This window comes from Trichosurus vulpecula, chromosome 4, assembly GCF_011100635.1.
Source record: "Trichosurus vulpecula isolate mTriVul1 chromosome 4, mTriVul1.pri, whole genome shotgun sequence".
Lineage (NCBI taxonomy): Eukaryota > Metazoa > Chordata > Mammalia > Diprotodontia > Phalangeridae > Trichosurus > Trichosurus vulpecula.
The window spans coordinates 168,433,096-168,452,182 of record NC_050576.1 but is presented as its reverse complement, the minus strand read 5'-3'; the positions used below and the strand labels follow the sequence as shown (position 1 = coordinate 168,452,182).

The following is a 19,087-nucleotide window of genomic DNA, read 5'->3' as shown; positions in this document are numbered from 1 at the left end:
GTAGAAGACCCTTTCCAAAAAGAACTTTTGGATAATTCAAATAAGTGCTTCTCTCCCTCCCACCCCTGCCCTCAAGTAGGCTTATAAGACTTTTGAATACTTTTTTACCTCCCTTCTCCCTCTTTTTTTTTAAAGTAACTTCAGTTGAAAGAAATGGAATTTAGCACATAAAATGATTATAAATACTGCATTCTAAATAAAACATGACTTACGATGTTTATTTGTTTTTCAGGTTTGTTTTGGAACAGTACAATGCACTCTCCTGGCTTACCTGTGACCCTGCAACCCAGGACAGACGGTCATGTCTCCCAATTCATTTTGTGGTGCTGAATCAGTTATATAACTTTATCATGAATATGCTGTGATCTTCTGAACTGTGCAAGAAAAGAACAAGGAAAAGGGATTTTATTTCATTGCAGGACTAAGTTATAATCTTCTCAGTGCAAGTCATTTGTGATGGGGTATCATTCTTCTTACTTCTACAAATATTGTTTTGACCCGGGGGGAGGGGGCTGTAACCCTGCTGTTTTTCACTGATCATATACCGAACTCTTTAGGATTATGATGATTGATCATACAAAATGTATTGTAACATTTTAGTAGCAAAAATTAACTTTTTTTTTCCAGTCACAGTATTTGTGAAAGTAATGAGCCATAGTGCCCAGTCATGTTAAATGAATATTAAAAGCATGGAGAAGAGACACAAGGAACAATGAGTTCAGCATATGGCTTCAGAACATCAAGATGTTCTTGTATTGGATTATAGTACCTAGTATTCAAAAATGCCTGCATCTTATTTATTGTAAGTTTTTAAATGTATAAATTGTCTTATATTTCTTAACCTCTTTTATAAAAATTTTCCTAGAAGGTTTATACTGCCTTCTTGCTTTAAAGCAATTGGTCTAAAATATATGTAATCGTCTTAATTAAAAGTTGCAGTAGGGTTGCTTTTAGAGTATTATTTTTTTGTAAGGGGGTGGGTGGGACAGTAAATTTGTATTGTCTTGATGTACAGTTTAATGGGGATAGAGGGGGGTTAATGTCCATGCCATTGTGTGTGGAGGATTTACAGCTAAGCTGTAGTTGCAGAGTACATGTACAGTAATGAAGTTCACTGTGTTTATAAATTGAAAAGGTACCGGGTCTTACAGCATTTTATATATCACACCTTTACAGAGTAACATGATGGCAATATACAAGTGATATTGTTAGGTGGTTTAACTTGTAGTGAGAATAAAATTAATTCTTCAGTTATATTTTGTACTATGGTTTAGGGCTATGACTAATATTTCAGGCCTTTTCCATTAATAGAAATTTAGTGTTTATGAAATACTTGCTACCAGATACTGATATCCTGATGTTAATATGTAATTTTTAACATCATGCTAAAAAGATTATCAGTTTCAATGCCAAGTTCTAGGTATGCTGATGTTCTATGACATTATCTCCAGGGTCTCTACTACAGGGTTGAAATTTAGTCCAGCTCTAACCATTTTACAAATATTTTTAAAAGCAGTCACTCTTGTTTTTTTTTTTTTTTTTTTTAAAGATCAGGTATGCGTGGGTGTGTGGGTGTGTGAATGGGGGCGGGGGGTGCGTGCAAGCAAACTGTGGTGTAAATAGATTCTCAGTGAATTCTGGTATTCAGACTCTATTCCACTAGTGAAATAACCATTTTCTAAACTTCTTAAACCTGATTCCCTTTGCCTTTTTTATTTATTTAATTTCCTTGGTTTGGAGGTGGCAGTCCCAAACACTAGAGTCCATACTTTTCATCATACAGCTCAGATAAGGTGCATGCCACGGAGGTTCTCACCTCCCTAAAGAAGGGACTTGAATTTGAGGGACTTTAATTCACCCCTTCCTTCATCACAACTCCCCCTCCCTCTCCTATTACCCCTCCTTTTTGCACATGCCAAGATGATAGCTGCAGTTATGCAGCTTCCACTCCCTTGAAAATCCCTTCTACAGTGCTGTTCACATGAGAGCCCATTAGCCTCCTATTTGGAGGTAGGACTGACTTGATTATGTAAAATGCCGCCTAGTCTACCTATTTCTTGGAAGCAGTCTGGTAAAACTCCTATTAGTACACTCACTAATCTTCTACAAGGACAAAATCACTTGTATTTACAAAACTCCAATTTGGTTTTTTTTTTCCCCTGAAACTCCTATTTCGTAAATACAAAATAACTATCTGAATTATCACTTTCATATGAACAACCTAATTTCTTTGAATTGTGTATATAAAAATAATAGCAACTCTCATTTTTTGTACAAAAAAAATGTTCCATCGATGACAAAGGTTTTCAGTCATTTCTTCAAAATAATAGTGCAATCCAGATGGTCAACTTATTTTGATATTGAAGTGTAAAGATCACATCTCTGCATTAATTTTTAAATTATGCTAACACAATACAGAGTCAGTTGGCATGTTTTGTTCTGTAGCTTTTTAAAAACTTGGCTGGGATTTGAGGGAAAAGAGGCTAATTTGGAATTTCCAGAAGTACCCCTTTTTATATTTTAAACTCAGCAATGACTGTCCTTATTTCCATTGTTGAAATTTATTAGCCTGAAGTGAACACACCTTCAGCTTGAAACCAGGTAGAAGTAAAATTTTAAACTCTTGACAGTGATTTTTCTACTTGTAGCCATAAGAAGGAACCAGGTTCCTAGATATAGACATCCAGGAGCATAATATACAGTTCAATTTATGTGGGCTAAATATTCCCCAAACAAAGGATTTGCTGATAGGATTCCTTCTCTTTACCTCTCTCCTTTCCAATGCTCTCCCTTTCCCCCCACATGTCAACTGAAAGTCAAATTGAAAATTATCTAATAGCCATTAGGAAAGGTCAGGAGACCCACTTCAGAAAAAAAAAAAAAGAATTTAAGATTTTTATGCAGGATGATGGATCTGCTTGACATGATATCCATTGCAGGCAATGGAAACATTCAAACCAGCAGCGGCAAGAAGCATGCTAAAGTTAACCTATTTGGCTTACTTTTAAATAAAATATTTCTTACCTGTTGAATCAGTTTTCTCAATAGTGATTAACATTCTACCCCTAGGGTGGTAATGACTAATTTATTATACTGACTTATCTACAGAACTGTCACAGATGGGTAAGAGCAGTTTTTTAAACGTGCAAGCTAAATATTACAGTTTGTACCAATGGATCATCACCAACTTGAATCCTTGTTCATTACAGTGCTCATATCTGTGTTCTGTGCAGTTGTCCATTAGGAAGCAGGGTGGAAGTTCAGTATTTGAGGATTTGAAGTGATAGTTACATAATGTCTGCTTCCAGCCAGTCAGAAACATCTAGCCATACTTTTCTTATGCAAGCCATTCAGTTATCAGGACTGTGAATTAACACTGTATGAATAAATTTCTGTACACCTTATTGTTTGGCCAGATGGCCACCAAGTGTACTTATGTGTAATCCTTAAATTTTAAAGTAGCTGTAATTTTTAAATCTTTCTAAACTTTTCTGAAACCACTAAAATTAAGCTCTTACTACTTAGTCAAATATCCTCAGCTGTATTCGTACTCAATTGTCAGTATGGCACAGATTACTGTATTAAAATATTCTCCTTTCGTCTTCATATTTACCTTCTGAGGTAATTTTTTTAACTTAATGTGTTACTACAAAGATTTGCAGATCTTTAATCAAGCACTATGTTAATACTGTAATATCAAAATACTATGTCGCATTATTTAAAATGTTCAAATTGAATAGATTAAAAGGAAGTTTTTAAATGCTGTTGCATCATATAATTTGCTACACAACCACCTATGGCATCGCATATCAGTCTAATACATTTAATGTTACACAGAAGTAATGCTTTGGTCTGGGTTTCCTCTAAAGAATTTAGTTTGTCTAAATTAAGTAAAAATGTTCTTGACTTACTTTTGTTTGTCAAGAAAAAATATCAGCTGGATATCCTTTTTGGTTTTTTTTGTGGACCCAGAACTATGGTTCAGATTTTTATTTATGTGTTTTCTCTTTCAGTGGAGTATTAACTAGCAAAACTGGATTTGGGACCTAAGATACTCCTCATGTTGACTTTTTCATGAAGTTTTAAAATAGCTTTAGATTTCAAGGTAAACTGGATTTGCGGACCTTAAAGTTACGGGTTTAAATTGCAGATTGTGACATCATTACTGGACATGTCAGCAGCATCATAAACCCTCTCAAAACAGCTGGGTCACTTTAAATAAGGGGAGTTTTTAAGTTCTTATTTAGCAATGACATTTAGTATGGTCCAATTGTGTTTTTTTAACATGATAAAAAAAGAGAATAAGGAACAAACACTATTGCTGCCGAATGCCATAAACACTGAGTTGTACAAATTGTGATTGAGGAAATGAAAAAAGGTTTATACTTTTTAAAAAAAAAAAAAGAAAAAGAAAAAAACTTCAAATGGAATAAATTATTCATGAAGCCTTCATTGTGGTGTCTCATTCTATTGATCATATTTTTATCTCAAGCTTATGCAAATAATAAGGAAGCAGCTATTTGTAACACATCGTCACATAAATGGGAGGAACATTCTAGAAAGCAGTTCATGAGTTCTTCAAAACACTTTTACCAGCTCATTAGTCTCTGAAGTATTCATTTAAAAACAACTTCTAGATTTTAAAATCACATGTATATACATTTGTTTATGCATACATTCAAATATGTTCGAGACCATTTACCTTGAAAAACTGATTTAGTTGAAGAAGGTAAAAGAAAACTATCATTTAGAATCAACACATAGCCTTCTTCCAGCTTCTAGTTTCAATGAACTGGCCCAATGTGTTTTGCATACATGAAGTGGGGCATAAGACAATGCATTTGTTTCTAATTCATGCTGCAAATTAGCCATGTTCTATCAATTTTGATGGAACCAGTCTTTGGACTCTTTCTGTCTTAAGTTTTTTTTAAAAAAGCTGATCACATGACCATAGCTGGAATTTGTTGCTGTCATTTTAAGGTAGTTATGAAGGGATGAATTTTTTTAAATTAGTAATTCTTTAAAAAAAAAAGTATGTATTGTTGAAATTGAAAGTATACAGTGGATAATGCTGCCTCCTACGTTTTACATCATTTTTTGATCACTGACGATTTGCATTGCTTCTGATTAATTCTGCACTTCTACTGCAGTACGATATATTTAAATAAAAATGACTGAATGCAATATGAAGCTTCTTTTTTGTATTCACTTACAGTTGCAAACAACTTTACTGTTTTTAATTTTCACTTGAAAGCTGAGTAACTTCTTGCTACTAAGGGATTATTTATCCAAATAAAAATATTTTTTGTGACTATAACCCAGTTAAACTTTCCTTTACTTGAGATTACATATGCTTTTGCTTTAAGGACTTGAGACTGCTGTGTTGAAGGAAATCATATTAAGTTAGCACTGTTCATGGTTTGATATCAGATATTGTTAATTTCCTGCCAAACTGCTTGAATTACGTTTCTACCACAGTTAGGACTTGTTGAACCATTTAAGTATTACCAGTTTGCAAAATACTGTTATAGTGCTGTTTCTCTTACCCTTCAAGCAGGGAGTTTTAACCTTTTTTTTTCTGTTATTGATCAATAGGACAATTGAGTAAGATCTATGGATTCCTTGGATCAATGTTTTTAAATACATAATACATTTAAATACATAGGAAGCCAATTATGTTGAACAGTTAACAAATGATTAAAAAAAGTATACAGACCCCAGATTAAGAACTTGTGCTATAAGGGACAGCTAGGTGGCGCAGTGAGTAGAGCACTGGCCCTGGAGTCAGGAGGACCTGAGTTCAAATGTGGCCTGAGACACTTGACACACTTAGTAGCTGTGTGATCTTCGGCAAGTCACTTAACCCCAATTGCTCTGCCAAAAAAAAGGTTCTGCCATAGATGATCAGAGCCACAGAAATTTAAAAATGAATAAATGTAATTTAGTAAATTCATGATTTATTGTTCTAGAAGATGTTATAATGCTTAAGGAAATATTTAGTAATTGAGTAGTCCATGCCATTATATATGAAATGAGAGCCCACAATAATACAGGCTGGTTTAATCAGTACACTGGTGGTAGAATTTAGGTACTGAGATAGAGAAAGATGTACGAGACATTTTGGAATGAAAGTGACTAAACGTTGAATCCTAGAAATATTAATTTCTAGGGTAAATAAGATGGCGGGTGTGGCTACTGACCCTACTAACCCACATCATAATTGCAGTCTGCCTAAGTAAACCATCTTTTGAGTTGCCACAAAATTGATTGCTATCGGTGCTGGAATGCTGGGTCTAGACCTTGTGTTCTCGGACAACTTATGAACCTGGATTCAACTCCACTAATATATCCAAAGGGACTCTAGTAAAAGTTATTATACTTGGGATTTTGTTGTTTTCTAAGATTTGGTGATAATTTCATAGCTGAATTTATAGTTCTGCTTTGGCAGAAGTTATAGTCTTTGAAAATTGCTATGCTTTAAAGTTGTTTAAATTTAGATAATAGTATAAGAAAGTTTATGGTAGGTTAACAATCAAATGAAATGGGTTTTGGAAAAAATCAATGTAAGGAATCATCTATAAATATGGTAAGCTACATCTACCCTGATTTAACAAAATTTAGCTAGTTCTGATTAGGTAAGGTGGGTTTTTTCTTTTTTTTTTTTTAAATAAGTTTATTTTTAGTTTTAAACATTCACCTCTATAAGTTTTAAATTTTCTCCCCTTCCTTCACCTCTGCCTTCCCAAAATGGCACACAATCTGATATAGGTTCTACATATACATTCCTATTAAACATTTTTACATTAATCATGTTGTATAGAAGAATTGGGAGTAACTATGAGAAAGAAAAAACATAAAACAAGAAAATAGTTTGCTTCAATCTGCATTCAGACTCCATATTTCTTTTTCTGGATGTGGATAAGGTGGATTTTTTTCTAAAAATTTATACAAAACAAATCCTCCCTGGAGATCACATGTATACAATAACCAAAATTAGGTAAGACAACCAATTTTTCAGTAGATTCTGATGTATCCTATATTTTGTTTGTTTATCTGTGTTGCTGAAGCTTCTGCCAATTTTTCCTTTTCCAAATCTGTTTGAACTCATCATTTGTGTGCTCTAGAAAGTGTTTGAACCTAGGTCATCTTATAGAAACAAATCCAGTACTCTTTCCCTAAGAGTATTTTTCCCTCACTATGATGTAACAATGTGTACAGACAAGTATACACTTAAAATGAAAGATAGCAGAATTTGAAATGAACTTAAAAGGGGCCATAGAGTTTTAGATGTTCATTTACTTCTACTTTACTGCACAGTGTTTAGTTAAGAATGTTATGTAGTCATTTGATTATAGTCTTTATGGATGGTTAAGTTTATAATAGTATTGAGTTTGGGGGACTTTACTACTTAAACTCTAATGGATCCTAAGCAGATCTTTAGTTTTCTGGGTCTTAGGTTCCATATTCTGTAAAATAAAAGGGTTAGACTACATATGACTTCCATGGTCCTTTCAAAAGCATTCTTCATTTTTAAAAATCTCTTTAAGTCACTAATCTTTTTGGTTATTGATTAAATCTCATTTACTAGATGTTTTCTTTTTCCTCGTAATGGCTTATATAATTTTCACCTATGTTTGGAGAAAAGACCAATCCAAACATTTAAGCAACTACTATGTGCATAATTAGTGATCTACTTTAATATCTCTTGTGACCTTCTAGGTCTTCAGGTGTGGCCTTTTGACTGAGTCCAAATTTTACAGAACAAATCCTTTTAAGGGGATTTGTTCTGTGAAGTTTGGATTCAGTCAAAGGGGCCGCACTTAAGGACCTACTAGGACATTCGTGGCCTTCAGGCCGCAGGTTCCCCATCCCTGCTTTCTAGGCTCTTGAAGGCTACTCCAAAAGAATATAAGCTTTGGTAGCTTCGACCGTGTTGGAAAGGGTGTAGAGAACAGTCCTGGCAACCAACTGCTTTATGAGGGTCTGCCTAACTAAAGGAAGAAAGGCTTATTACCATTAGCCATCTACTTGTTGATGGAGTCTTTGGCCATGACACAAAAAATATAAAATGATTCTCAGTTGGGTATAGCCCCCTCTGCTCCAGGAGTGAGCAGTGGAAAAGCATTGTTGGCAATCAGCATTAACTTAAGTGTTGGCACTCTAAATGTTAGGTCTTTGTCCCATTAATGAATAAATGGATAAATGATTGGAGAAACTAAACCATCAGTCTTGATATTTTTGCCATAAACCTGAAAAAAGGAAGTTGCAACTAAATGCATTGATGGCTCATAGGCAATACTGAGCCCAATAAAGAGTTGGTCTTACTGTGTTTAAAAAAAAAATCTTAGTTTTATTAGCACTTATACGTAACCATTTCAGAATAAATATATTCTTTCCCATTTTCAGCTCAGCCATCCTGATAACAAAGAATGCTAAAGGGGGAGAAGAGGAAGCAGTTAACAAAACCAACCAATTTAACTTTTTCACCAGCACATGCAACATTGTATACCCATATACTATCCCCAATTATATATAAGGGAGAGTCAGTCAATATTAAGTGCCTGTTATGCCAGGCACTGTTCTGTGCAGGGGATATAAAGAAGGCAAAAGACGGTGCCTGCTCTTTTAAAAATTTCTTTTTCATAAATTAGGTTTAGTTTTCAACATTCATTTCCATAAGTTTTAAGTTTCCTCCATCTCCTTCTCCTTCCCCCTCCCCAAGACAGTGCAATCTGATATAGGTTCTACATATACATTCTTATTAAACATTTTCACATTAGTGCTATTTTATAGAAGAATTAGAACAAATGGGAGGAACCATAAGAAAGAAAAAAAAAAGCAAATAGTATGCTTCAATCCGCATTCAGACAGCATATTTTTTAAAAAATTGCATTCCAAATTCTGCCCCTCCCCTTTTTCCCCTTCCCTGAGACAGTAAGCAGTAGATATAGGTTATACATGTGCAATCATGTAAAACATTTCCCTAATGGCCATTTTGTGGGGAAAAAAAAACTTGGAACAAAAAAGAAAGTGAAAAATAGCATGTTTCAGTCTGTATTCAGACATCAGTTCTTTCTCTGGAGGTGGGATAGCATTTTTCATCCTGGGTCCTTTGGGATTGTTTTGGATCATTGTATTGCTGAGAATAGCTAAGTCATTCACAGTTCTTCATCATACAATATTGCTATTACTGTGTACAATGTTCTCCTGCTTCTGCTTCCTTCACTTCATCAGTTCCAGGTTTTTCCAAAATCATCCTACTTGTCATTTCTTATAGCACAATGATACTGCATTACAATCGTATACAACTTGTTCAGCCATTCCCTAATTGATGGGCAATTCCTCAATTTCTAATTCCTAGCCATCACGAAAAGAGCTGCTAAAAATATTTTTGTATAAATAGGTCCTTTTCCCTTTTTTAAAAATGTCTTTGGGATATAGACCTAGCAGTGGTATTGCTAGATCAAAGGGTATGCAGTTTTATAGCCCTTTGAGTATAGTTACAAATTGCTCTCTAAAAGGGTTGGATCAGTTCACATCTCCATCAATAGTCCATTAGTGTCCCAGTTTTCCACATCTCCTCCAACATTTATCATTTTCCTTTTTTGTCATATTAGCCAATCTGATAGGTGAGGTGGTACTTCAAAGTTGCTTTATTTTGCATTTCTCTGATCAATAGTGATTTAGGGCATTTTTTCACATGACTATAGATAGCTTTGATTTCTTTTTCTGAAAACTTCATATCCTTTGACCGTTTATCAATTGGAGAATGATATATTCTTGTAAATTTGGAAAGTCCCTATTCTCAGAGCTTGAAGTCTACTGGAAACAATATGCCAACAACCATGTATATATGTGCAAGATAAACTGAAAATATTAACAGAGGTAAGGCACTGGAATAAGAGAGACAAAAATCAGAAAAGGTTTCCTTTCTTTAGAAGATAGCTAGAAATTGAAAGAAGTCAGGAGACAGAGATGAGAAGGAAGAATACATTTCAGGCACGGGGAACCGTGTGTTGGCAATCAAAATGGGCTCTTAGCACTTAGTTCAACCAAGTGCCCTTGAAGAGTTTGGCCTGTACCACCTTGCTTCAAGGGCAAGCCTAGTTTACATGGGTTTGAGTGACATGTTTGTGACATCAGAGGCTTTTAGACCACATGGGTTTAAGTCACATCTTTGTGATGATTTTAGGTCACGTGGGTGAATCGCATGTGTGACTCACCCTTGACCCTGAAAAAGATATAAAAGCAAGGGTTGGCTTTCTCTTTTTTGGAGCTCTGACCCACAGCCATGGTGGCACATGTGACTCTGGGCCAGCCCTTGTCATGAGCTCCCGGGCTGAACTTAGATGTTGGTAACTATGAATTGTATTTGGCCTGTCTGTCGATGTTTGTAATTTGTTTGCATTTGCTCTGAAGTTCAGGGTGCTGGCTTTTTCCCCTGAGCTAAGTGAATGGTATTTGTATGCTGAATTAAAGTAAGCTTGCTATCCCCTTAACGTTGCTTTCCTTAGTAAAGCAGATCAAAAGAACCTGGGCTTTTGCAGGTTCTGTGAGCTGGTCGTCGTTGATTTTACACCCCCACAGCAGCTGCTAGCCGGATTGTTGAAACAAACAGCCAGTGAAAAAGCAGGAGTTGGGATGAGTATTAGAGGAATCGCAAAGAAGTCAATGTGCCTAGATTGAAGAGTACATTTTGGGAGAAGGGGTGTATGAGAATAATGTAAGATGTAAGAAGACTGGAAAGGTAGAGTTCAACTGGTTACAAAGGGCCTTTAAAGCCAAACAAGATTTTCTATTTGATCCTGGAGGTGATAGTCACTGGAGTTTGGGGTGGTGGTGATGTGAACCTTTGCTTTGGGAAGATCACTGGCAGCTGAGTGGATGATGGCCTGGAGCAGAGACAGACCAGGAAGCTATTAACAGTAGTGCCAAGTGTGAGGAGATGTCCTGTATCAAGGTGATGGCAGTGTCAAAGGTCAAAAGGGAGAGTAGACAAGGAATGTTACAAAGGCAGTCCATGGAAACTGATGAGATCAAGTTAAATAGTACAGAAGAAGAAGAATGAAATATGCCTCAATTGATGCCAAGATTGGTCATTATAATAACATGGCATTTAACTTTGGTATTTTGTTTTATTAACATTGTTGTACATATTGATTGACTTCCTAGTTCTATTTTACTCCACATTCATGTTGGTTTTGTCAAGCTTCCCTGAATTCTACCTATTTGTCATTTCTTGTGGTCTAGTAATCAATTTAGCACAATTTGTTTAGTTATTCCTCAATCACTGGGCATCTATAGCATTTCATGGGGCATTTAGTCTTGTGTTTTACCACTCTAGATAAATCAAGTTCTTGATGAGCTTTTTGTAATCAACAAACATCTCTTAAGCTTTACTAAGTGCCAAGTAATGTCCTAAGTGCTAGAGGCATGAAGGAAAAGCTCCCCGCCCCCCCCAAAAAAAGCAATCGCTCTCAAGGAGCTTTCATTCTAATGAAAACAAAATGTAGGTTCAATACAGAAGAGATGGAAGACAGCTTTAGGGAAGGGAACATGCATTTATTAAACACCTATTATGTGCCAGGCACTGTGCTGAGTGCTTTTACAAAATCGCCTCATGTGTCTTCATAATAACTGTGAGGTAGTTCCTATTATCCCCATTTTACAGTGGAGGAAATGAAGACGCAGATGAAATGGCTTACACATTACAGATAAAGGGTTACACGACTAGTGTCTAAGGCCATATTTGAACTGGCATTTTCCTGATTCCAGGCCCAGTGCCCTATCCAATGCCCCAACTAGCTGCAGCTACCATTTGGGGGGACAGGCAAGGACCCTCCAATTTGAGCTGTCATAAAGGAAAGCCAAGGATTCTAAGAGGGAGAGCAATCTAGGTATGGTGAGACCCAGTGTAAAGGCACAGAGATAAATGGAGCATTTCTGGGGAACAGTAGGTAGGTCAGTATGGCAGGACCACATGGAGGAGAATGAGGCTGGAAATATAGGAAGGGGACAGGTTGTAAAGAGACCTAGAATAGTGACAATAGGAATGGAAAGAGGGCAGATCCTAGAGATGGTGTAAAGGTATATTTAACAAGATTTGACAACTGATTGGATATGTGAGTTGAAAGTAAGAACTCAAAACTGACACTAAGGTATACCTGAGTTCCAAAATGGTGAGTGTTTGAAAGGAAATGCAATAGATTTCATTGTAGTTCAGCCCAGGGTAACCTATCTTGCAAATCTGAGCTTAACCAAATGTGACAAAGGTAGACATTCACTAAAAAGAGGCATTTGAAAACATTTTTAAAAGAAAACCAGAACTGAAGAGATTTTTTTGATTCTTGAGCACCTCAAACAAGAGAAATGCAAAAGGAGTGAATAAATGTAGCAGTCAAGGATAGCAATAGCAGAGAGGCCAATAAGAAACTTCTTTTCTTAATGTACACAAGGAGATAGAAATGTTGGGGTTTAGGGGTGCTTAGGACCCCAAAATGCCAACATGTCAGGTCCTGCCCGAATGAATTTGGCCAACGTTTTCTTTCACCCGAAGTAAAACAAAGTTTATTAAAGATTCATCATATTGGGTTGACTCTTAAGAAACCTCACCATTTTGTGATGTTTGTATTGACAAGCAGGCCAAATAGAATCTAAGCGAGATTGAATCTCAGCACTTCACGGAGGCAAGATGGAGCTTATATACAGAAAGACTGTGGGAGGGATCTAGGGGTGGTTCTGGGGTGATGGGAGGAAGGGTCTAGGGAGAGTCTTGAGGAGGAGCCTAAGGAGGATCTTTATGGGACTCAGGTGAAGAGAGGTCAGACTCCAGGAATCAAGAAAATGGAATTTTGATGGGATCAAGGGTGGGAAGTAGCTGGATAATGGAGGGCTAGGCTAGGTTAAGAGTAACAGAGATTTGGACCTAGGGAGGCAAATGCTTCATCCAGGGGGCTCCCAGAGCCTACACCCCATCAGAAGGTGGAAGTCTGGTGGAGGTAATAGGGAAGAGGCAGAGCATGGGTCATGGAATATAATGCAATAAGAATGGAAATTGGTTCAGGGACCACAAACACAAGATACAGACCCAAATGGAGACTTAACAGTGAAATACTAAATAATGACAAGGTCAAAGAATAAATCATAGAAACAATAATTACGTAAAAGAAAATGCTATTCATCATTCTTGAAGAGGACCAGTGACATGAGGAGGGTGATATCTTGACTTGCAAGTGAATTGGATTTAAGTAAGGCACAGCTGTGTCATCAGTGTCCAGTGGCAAGACACAGGTCAAGACCATGGACAGTGTCACTGGGTACCTGGCCCACCCTAGGCTATTTACCACTCCTTAATCCCGTCTAGATCTTCTCACTGTCTTTTCTTGTATATAAGTACCAATCTTACCCTCTTTAAATTGCTCAGATTCCCTAAGAATCTTGCAAGCTCCTATTGGTGTCACAACAGATTTACTAGGAATCTGGAATCTGCCCATCATGCTGGTGTTACAATAAAACTCACTACTCTGACTGAAAGAAGGCTTGAGTGGTTGAATTCTTTCAATGCAGACCCCTGGTACCTAGAACCCCAAACTGCAACAGAACTAACTGGTTAGGCCCCCAGGGGTAGCTACTAGTAGTGAGGGATTGTTTAACCTTCATTCTTGAAGAGGACTAATGACATTAGGAGAGTAATGTCTTGACTTGCAAGTGAATTGGATTTAAGTGAGACAGAGCTGTGCAAAGTCATCAGCCTCACTCTCTCCTCTAGAGTCATCAGAGTCCAGCGGCCAAAATAGAAACGAAAAAGAAAATGACAATGATAAAACATACCAAAATTTCTTGTATGCAGCTAAAGCAATCCTCAATGGAAAAATATTATCGATACAAATGTACATTAACCAAATTAAAAGAAAGGATCAATTAACTAAATGTGCATTTTCAAAAAAATAGCCAACAAATAAGCCTAAATTCAAAATTGGAGGGGAAATGGATAAACTAGAAACGAAAAAACACAAAGGATAAATAAAACCGAAAGCTGGTGCTTTGAAAAGACTAACAAAATTGATAAACCTCTAACTAATCTGGTTAAAAAGAGAGCAGAAAATCAAATCGATAAAAGAGAAAATGAGCAAGGTGAAATCACAGCAAAACTAGAAGAAATAGAAAGAATAATGAGACCATATTATGCATGGTAATAAACTAACAAAACTAAGAACACAAAAGAAAGAGGAATACCTTTTAAAAAATCTAAAATACCCAAATTATCAGATGACCAGATAGAGATCTTAACCCAGTCTCAGAAAAGGAGCTACCAAAGGAAAGCTACCAAAGGAAAAAAAAATTGGTCCTGATGAATTCACAGAACAATTTGAGCAAACTTTTAAAGAACAGTTAGTATTCATACTTCACAAACTATTCTCAAAAATTGAGAAAGGAAACATGCTACTAGAATTCTTTTGTGAGTTGAATATGGTTTTGATACCAAAAGCAGGGAAAGCTAAAATAGAAAAAGAAAACTGTATGCTAATATCATTCATGAATATTGACTCAAAAATTTTAAACAAAATCCTTTCGGATTATGGGGAATTTTCCAAGAAATTATTCATTATGACCAAATGGGATTTATACCAGGCATGCAAGGGTGGTTCAACATTAGGAAAGCAATCAATATAATTATATTAAAAACCAAAACATACAAAACCACATGATTATCTCAAAGGTACAGAGAAAACCTTTGACTAAGTAAGACAGTCTTTTGTACTAAATATCCAACAAAGTATTGATGAGATTCAAATAGACTGGTCAATGTACAGCCCATTATTACCACTCAAAGTCCACTTTAGGAGATAATGAGATTCAAGAAGACTGGTCAATGAAATACCTAAACTAACTTGGGCTCCTGGGTACCTGGGTCCCTCTGCTATGGGCTGAAGGATAGAATAATGAAGTACTTAGATATGCTCAAAACTCTGAACTCTCCCACCCCCTTGTCTCCATGTCCCTGGTTACATCTCCCTGTCCATGGCTGGCTTTCCTCTATTAGAATCCCTTGCTTCTCCTGGCTAACAGTTATCTCCATTAGTGGGTGCATTCCTTAAGCTGTGTCTCCCTCCATAGGGGGCCCTCTCCCTTGGAGGGGCTGCCTTCCAGGGGACTGCCACACTCTACTTAAGCTGGAGTCTCCCTTAAGAGGCAGAGGAGCTTGCTTGGTTCATTGTGTTACCCAGAATAAATGCCTTTATTTGATTTGGAGACAGCCTGAGAGAATTCTTTTGAGATGGACACTGACACGTATACAACATGCACCTCAACATTTTGGGGTGCCCCTCAACCTCAATAGTATAGGCATAGAAAGACATTTTTTCAGTATCAAAAAACACCTATATAAAACCAAAAGCATCATATGCAATGGGGATATATTAAGATCTTGTCCTATAAAAACAGTGGTAAAACAAGGATGTCCCCCTTTCCCATTATTTTTAATACACTTTTGAAAATGCTAGCAATAGCAATAACACAATAGAAAGAAATTAAGAATATAGATAGGTAAAGAGGAGATAAAATGATTCCCATCTGCTTATGTTATGGTGATTTACTTGGAAAATCCTAGAGAATCAGCAAAGATACTAATTGAGACAATAAGCTTAAGCAAAGTTGAAGGCTACATAAGATTATACCAATAAGATGCTCTTGACAAAATTCAATCCCATAGAAATAAATGGACTTTTCCTTAATATGGTAAGCGACACTGTTTGGGATCGCTGGGAACCCTGAAATGTCAGGGTGGGGTCCACTTGGAGTGAATTCACACACTCAAACTATCTTCCAGTCAAGGGGCAAGGTTTATTATAATGCCAAAAGAAGGGGACAGGGTTCCCAGTGAACCTGAAACTTAATGGGGATAAGACTGACGCTTACATACAAAAGGGACAGTAAAAGGTTCTGGATGGGAGTAAGGAGTGCTAAGTAGTCTGGGGTGGGCCAAGTGAAGTAGTGAAAGGAATGTCAAGGAAGCTAATTAGGTGATCTAGGTGGGCTGGGGTGGGCCAGGTACCTTGGTCAGAGGTGCCATTGATCTGGGATGCTGAAATGTACGGGAAAATTCGGGGACTCAGTTGTTTTCAAAGACATGGTCTTTTCCTTTTAGACAGTAGGTATCTGTCTAAAACCAAGAGTCAACATTAGGTGTAATAGAGAAATGCTAAAGGCCTTTCTAATCAGATCAGAGGTAAAGCAGACTATCTATTATTGCCAGTATCATATAGTTCTAGAAATACTAGCTATAGTGATAAAACAAAAATAAAGGAAAAAAGTTGTTGATGGAATAGGCATAGGCAAAAAGGGAAAAAACTACTGCAAAAAGTAAAATATTCTATCTAGAGAACCTTAAAGAGCTAAATAATATTAATTGACACAATAACTTCAGCATTTCTAAATATTGCCAATAAACCCAGTAGGAAGAGAAATTTCATTAAAAACAATTACAGAATGTATCAAATATCTTGGAGTTGACCTACCAAGAAACACAGGAACTATAAGAATACAACTGCAAAACAATTTTTTATGGAAATAAGGATCTAAATAGTTGAAGAAAAATTAATTACTGAGGGGTAGATTATGTCCAGAGCCAGCTAGGTGGCACGGTGGATAGAGTGCCAGGCCTGGAATTAGGAAGACTCATCTTTCTGAGTTCCAATAGGCCCTCAGACACTAGCTGTGTGAGCCTGGGCAAGTCACTTAACCCTGTCTACCTTAGTTTCCTCATCTGCAAAATGAGCTGGAGAGGGAAATGTCAAACCACTCCAGTATCTTTGCCAAGAAAACCCCAAACGGCATCACGAAGAGTCAGACATGACTGAACAACAACAACAAAGACTATGTCAATGTAATACAAAAGAGAATACTACCTAAATGATTACCTTATAAAGCTAGACAAAAAATTCTAACAACGAAATCCACCTGGAGGAACAAAAGGGCAAGAATCTTAAGAGAAATAATGAAGAAAAATGAGAAGGGGGCCTAGAAATACTAGATCTCAAACTATACTACAAAGCAATATTATCAAAGTGCTTTGGTACTGGCTAAAAAATATTGAAGTCAAGCAATGGAACAAATTAGGTACACAACATACAAATGCAAAAAACCCATAAGTAACAGTGTTTGATAAACCAAAAGACCCCAGCTACTGGACTAAGTACTCACTATTCAACCAAAATTTCTGGAAAAACTGGAAAGTAGTCTGTTCTCATATACACCAAAGAAATGAAAGAAATAAAACAACCCACATATTAAAAAAATATTAATAGCAGGTCTTCTTATATCAACAAAGTAGAAATTAAGAGTGTGACCATCAATTGGAGAATGGTAAAGCAAATTAAAGCACATGAATGTCATGGAATATTATTGTGCTATAAGAAATGATGAAAGGGAGAGATTCAGAGAAACCTGGGAAGACCTGTATGAACTGATGTAGAGTGAAGTGAGCAGAACAAGAACAATTTATACAATAGTAATGATGTTGTAAAGAAAAACACACAGCATTGAGCAACCACAATTCCAGGAGATCAGTGATGTAGCATGCTATCCACCTCCTTAAAGAAAGGTGATGTAATATTATGACTACCATATGTTACAAGGATTTTGTATTTCTTTCCTCCTCTCCTCAATTGTGGAGAGAGAAATGAGAGGAAGAGGCTATCCATTGGGTTATCAGACCAGAAAGTTAAAAAAAAGTCTCTGAAGCAATTTTTTAATGCACCGAAAACGACAGATCAGAAAGAAACAGGACAGCTTTTAAGTTTACATGTTAAACTTACTATATAATTAAAAGCGAAAGCAAGTCGTATGGCAGTAAGATTCGGTTTCATATTTAATCCTCTTTTTCGATTCTGCTTTGTGTGTGGAAGTGTGCATTTTATTTGATATTTAAGGATAAATAAAATATTTAGCTCATGCACCACTTTCTGTAGGAATCCTTTCCTAATTTTCCCCAACTGCTAGTGCTCTCTTCGACCCCTCAAACTACGCTGTAATTTTGCATTTATTCTTTATATAGTTATATACGTACTAGTCTCTCACGTCAGAATACACTTGGCTGGGTGTGTCGGTGAGAAGCCTGCAATCCCTGTTACCCAGGAGGCTGAGGTTGGTGCCCAACTTGAACTGGGGAGTTCTGAGTTACAGTGGGCTAAGAAAAGTGGGTGTCGGCACTAAGTCTGCCAATCAATAATAGAATAGCGACTGCGGCATCCCTTGTCCCAGAGAATGTACTTTTAGAAGGAAGCTGATAGGCGCCTTGAAAGAGGGGGAAAGGGGAGAGAGGGTGGAAAGGAGGAAGAGGATAGAGGGGGAGGGGCAGTGAGAAACAGAGGAAGAGTAGGATGAAAGGAGGTCAGTAGGAAGAAAGGCAGAGAGAGGGGAAAAGGGAATGTGAAGAAGAGGAGGGAAAAGAGAGGGGGAAGAGGAGGAACAAGAGAGAGGAAGATGAAGGGAGGGAGGACGGAAAAGAAGTGGAGGGGAAAGGGAGGGGAAGGAGATAAAGGAAGAGGAGGGAAGGAAATAGGAGGAGGGAAGAGAGAGGAGGAAAAAGAGAGAGAGGAGGGAGAAAAGGAGGGAGGAGAGAGGAAGAAGGAGGAAGGGGACAGAGAAGCAGAGGGAAGAGGAGGAAGAGAAAAAGGAGGGGACGGAGGATGAAGGGAGGAGTAAAGGAAGGAGGTGGAAGGAGAGAAGGCGAGAATGGGGAGAAAGAGATAAAAAGAAGAGGGAAAGGAATGGAGGGGAAGAGGAAGACGAGGGAGAGGGGTGAAGGACTGCAAGAGGAAGAGAAGGTAGAAGAATACCAGAGACGAAGAAAGAGGGAGGAGCGAGCCGCATCCCACTTCCTCTTGATTGCCGCCATCCCCTCTTCCCCTCCCCCGGGCCCTCTTGCCCTTAACCTGCTACGGTGGCCGAGAACAGTCATTTCCCAGGGATGAATGAAGGTACTGCGGGACGCGCGCTTCCTAGGTCGCTTCCATATTCCCGTCCCTCTTTTCCTCCCCCCTCCCCGGGTCTCCTCCCCACTCCTCCCCGTCCCTTCCCCACCGAG

General features: G+C 37.4%; 1 protein-coding gene across 1 annotated transcript in view; it reads left to right on the top strand.

The window, feature by feature from the left end:
* The window catches only part of MED13 (mediator complex subunit 13), an 86,682-nt gene extending 82,230 nt beyond the window's left edge, over window positions 1-4,452 (top strand). The window contains exon 30 of the mRNA XM_036755966.1: window positions 233-4,452. Coding sequence (XP_036611861.1) covers window positions 233-365 — 133 coding nt within the window. The 3' untranslated portion in view covers window positions 366-4,452. The remainder of the gene's footprint in view (window positions 1-232) is intronic.
* The last annotated feature ends 14,635 nt before the right edge of the window (window positions 4,453-19,087 follow it).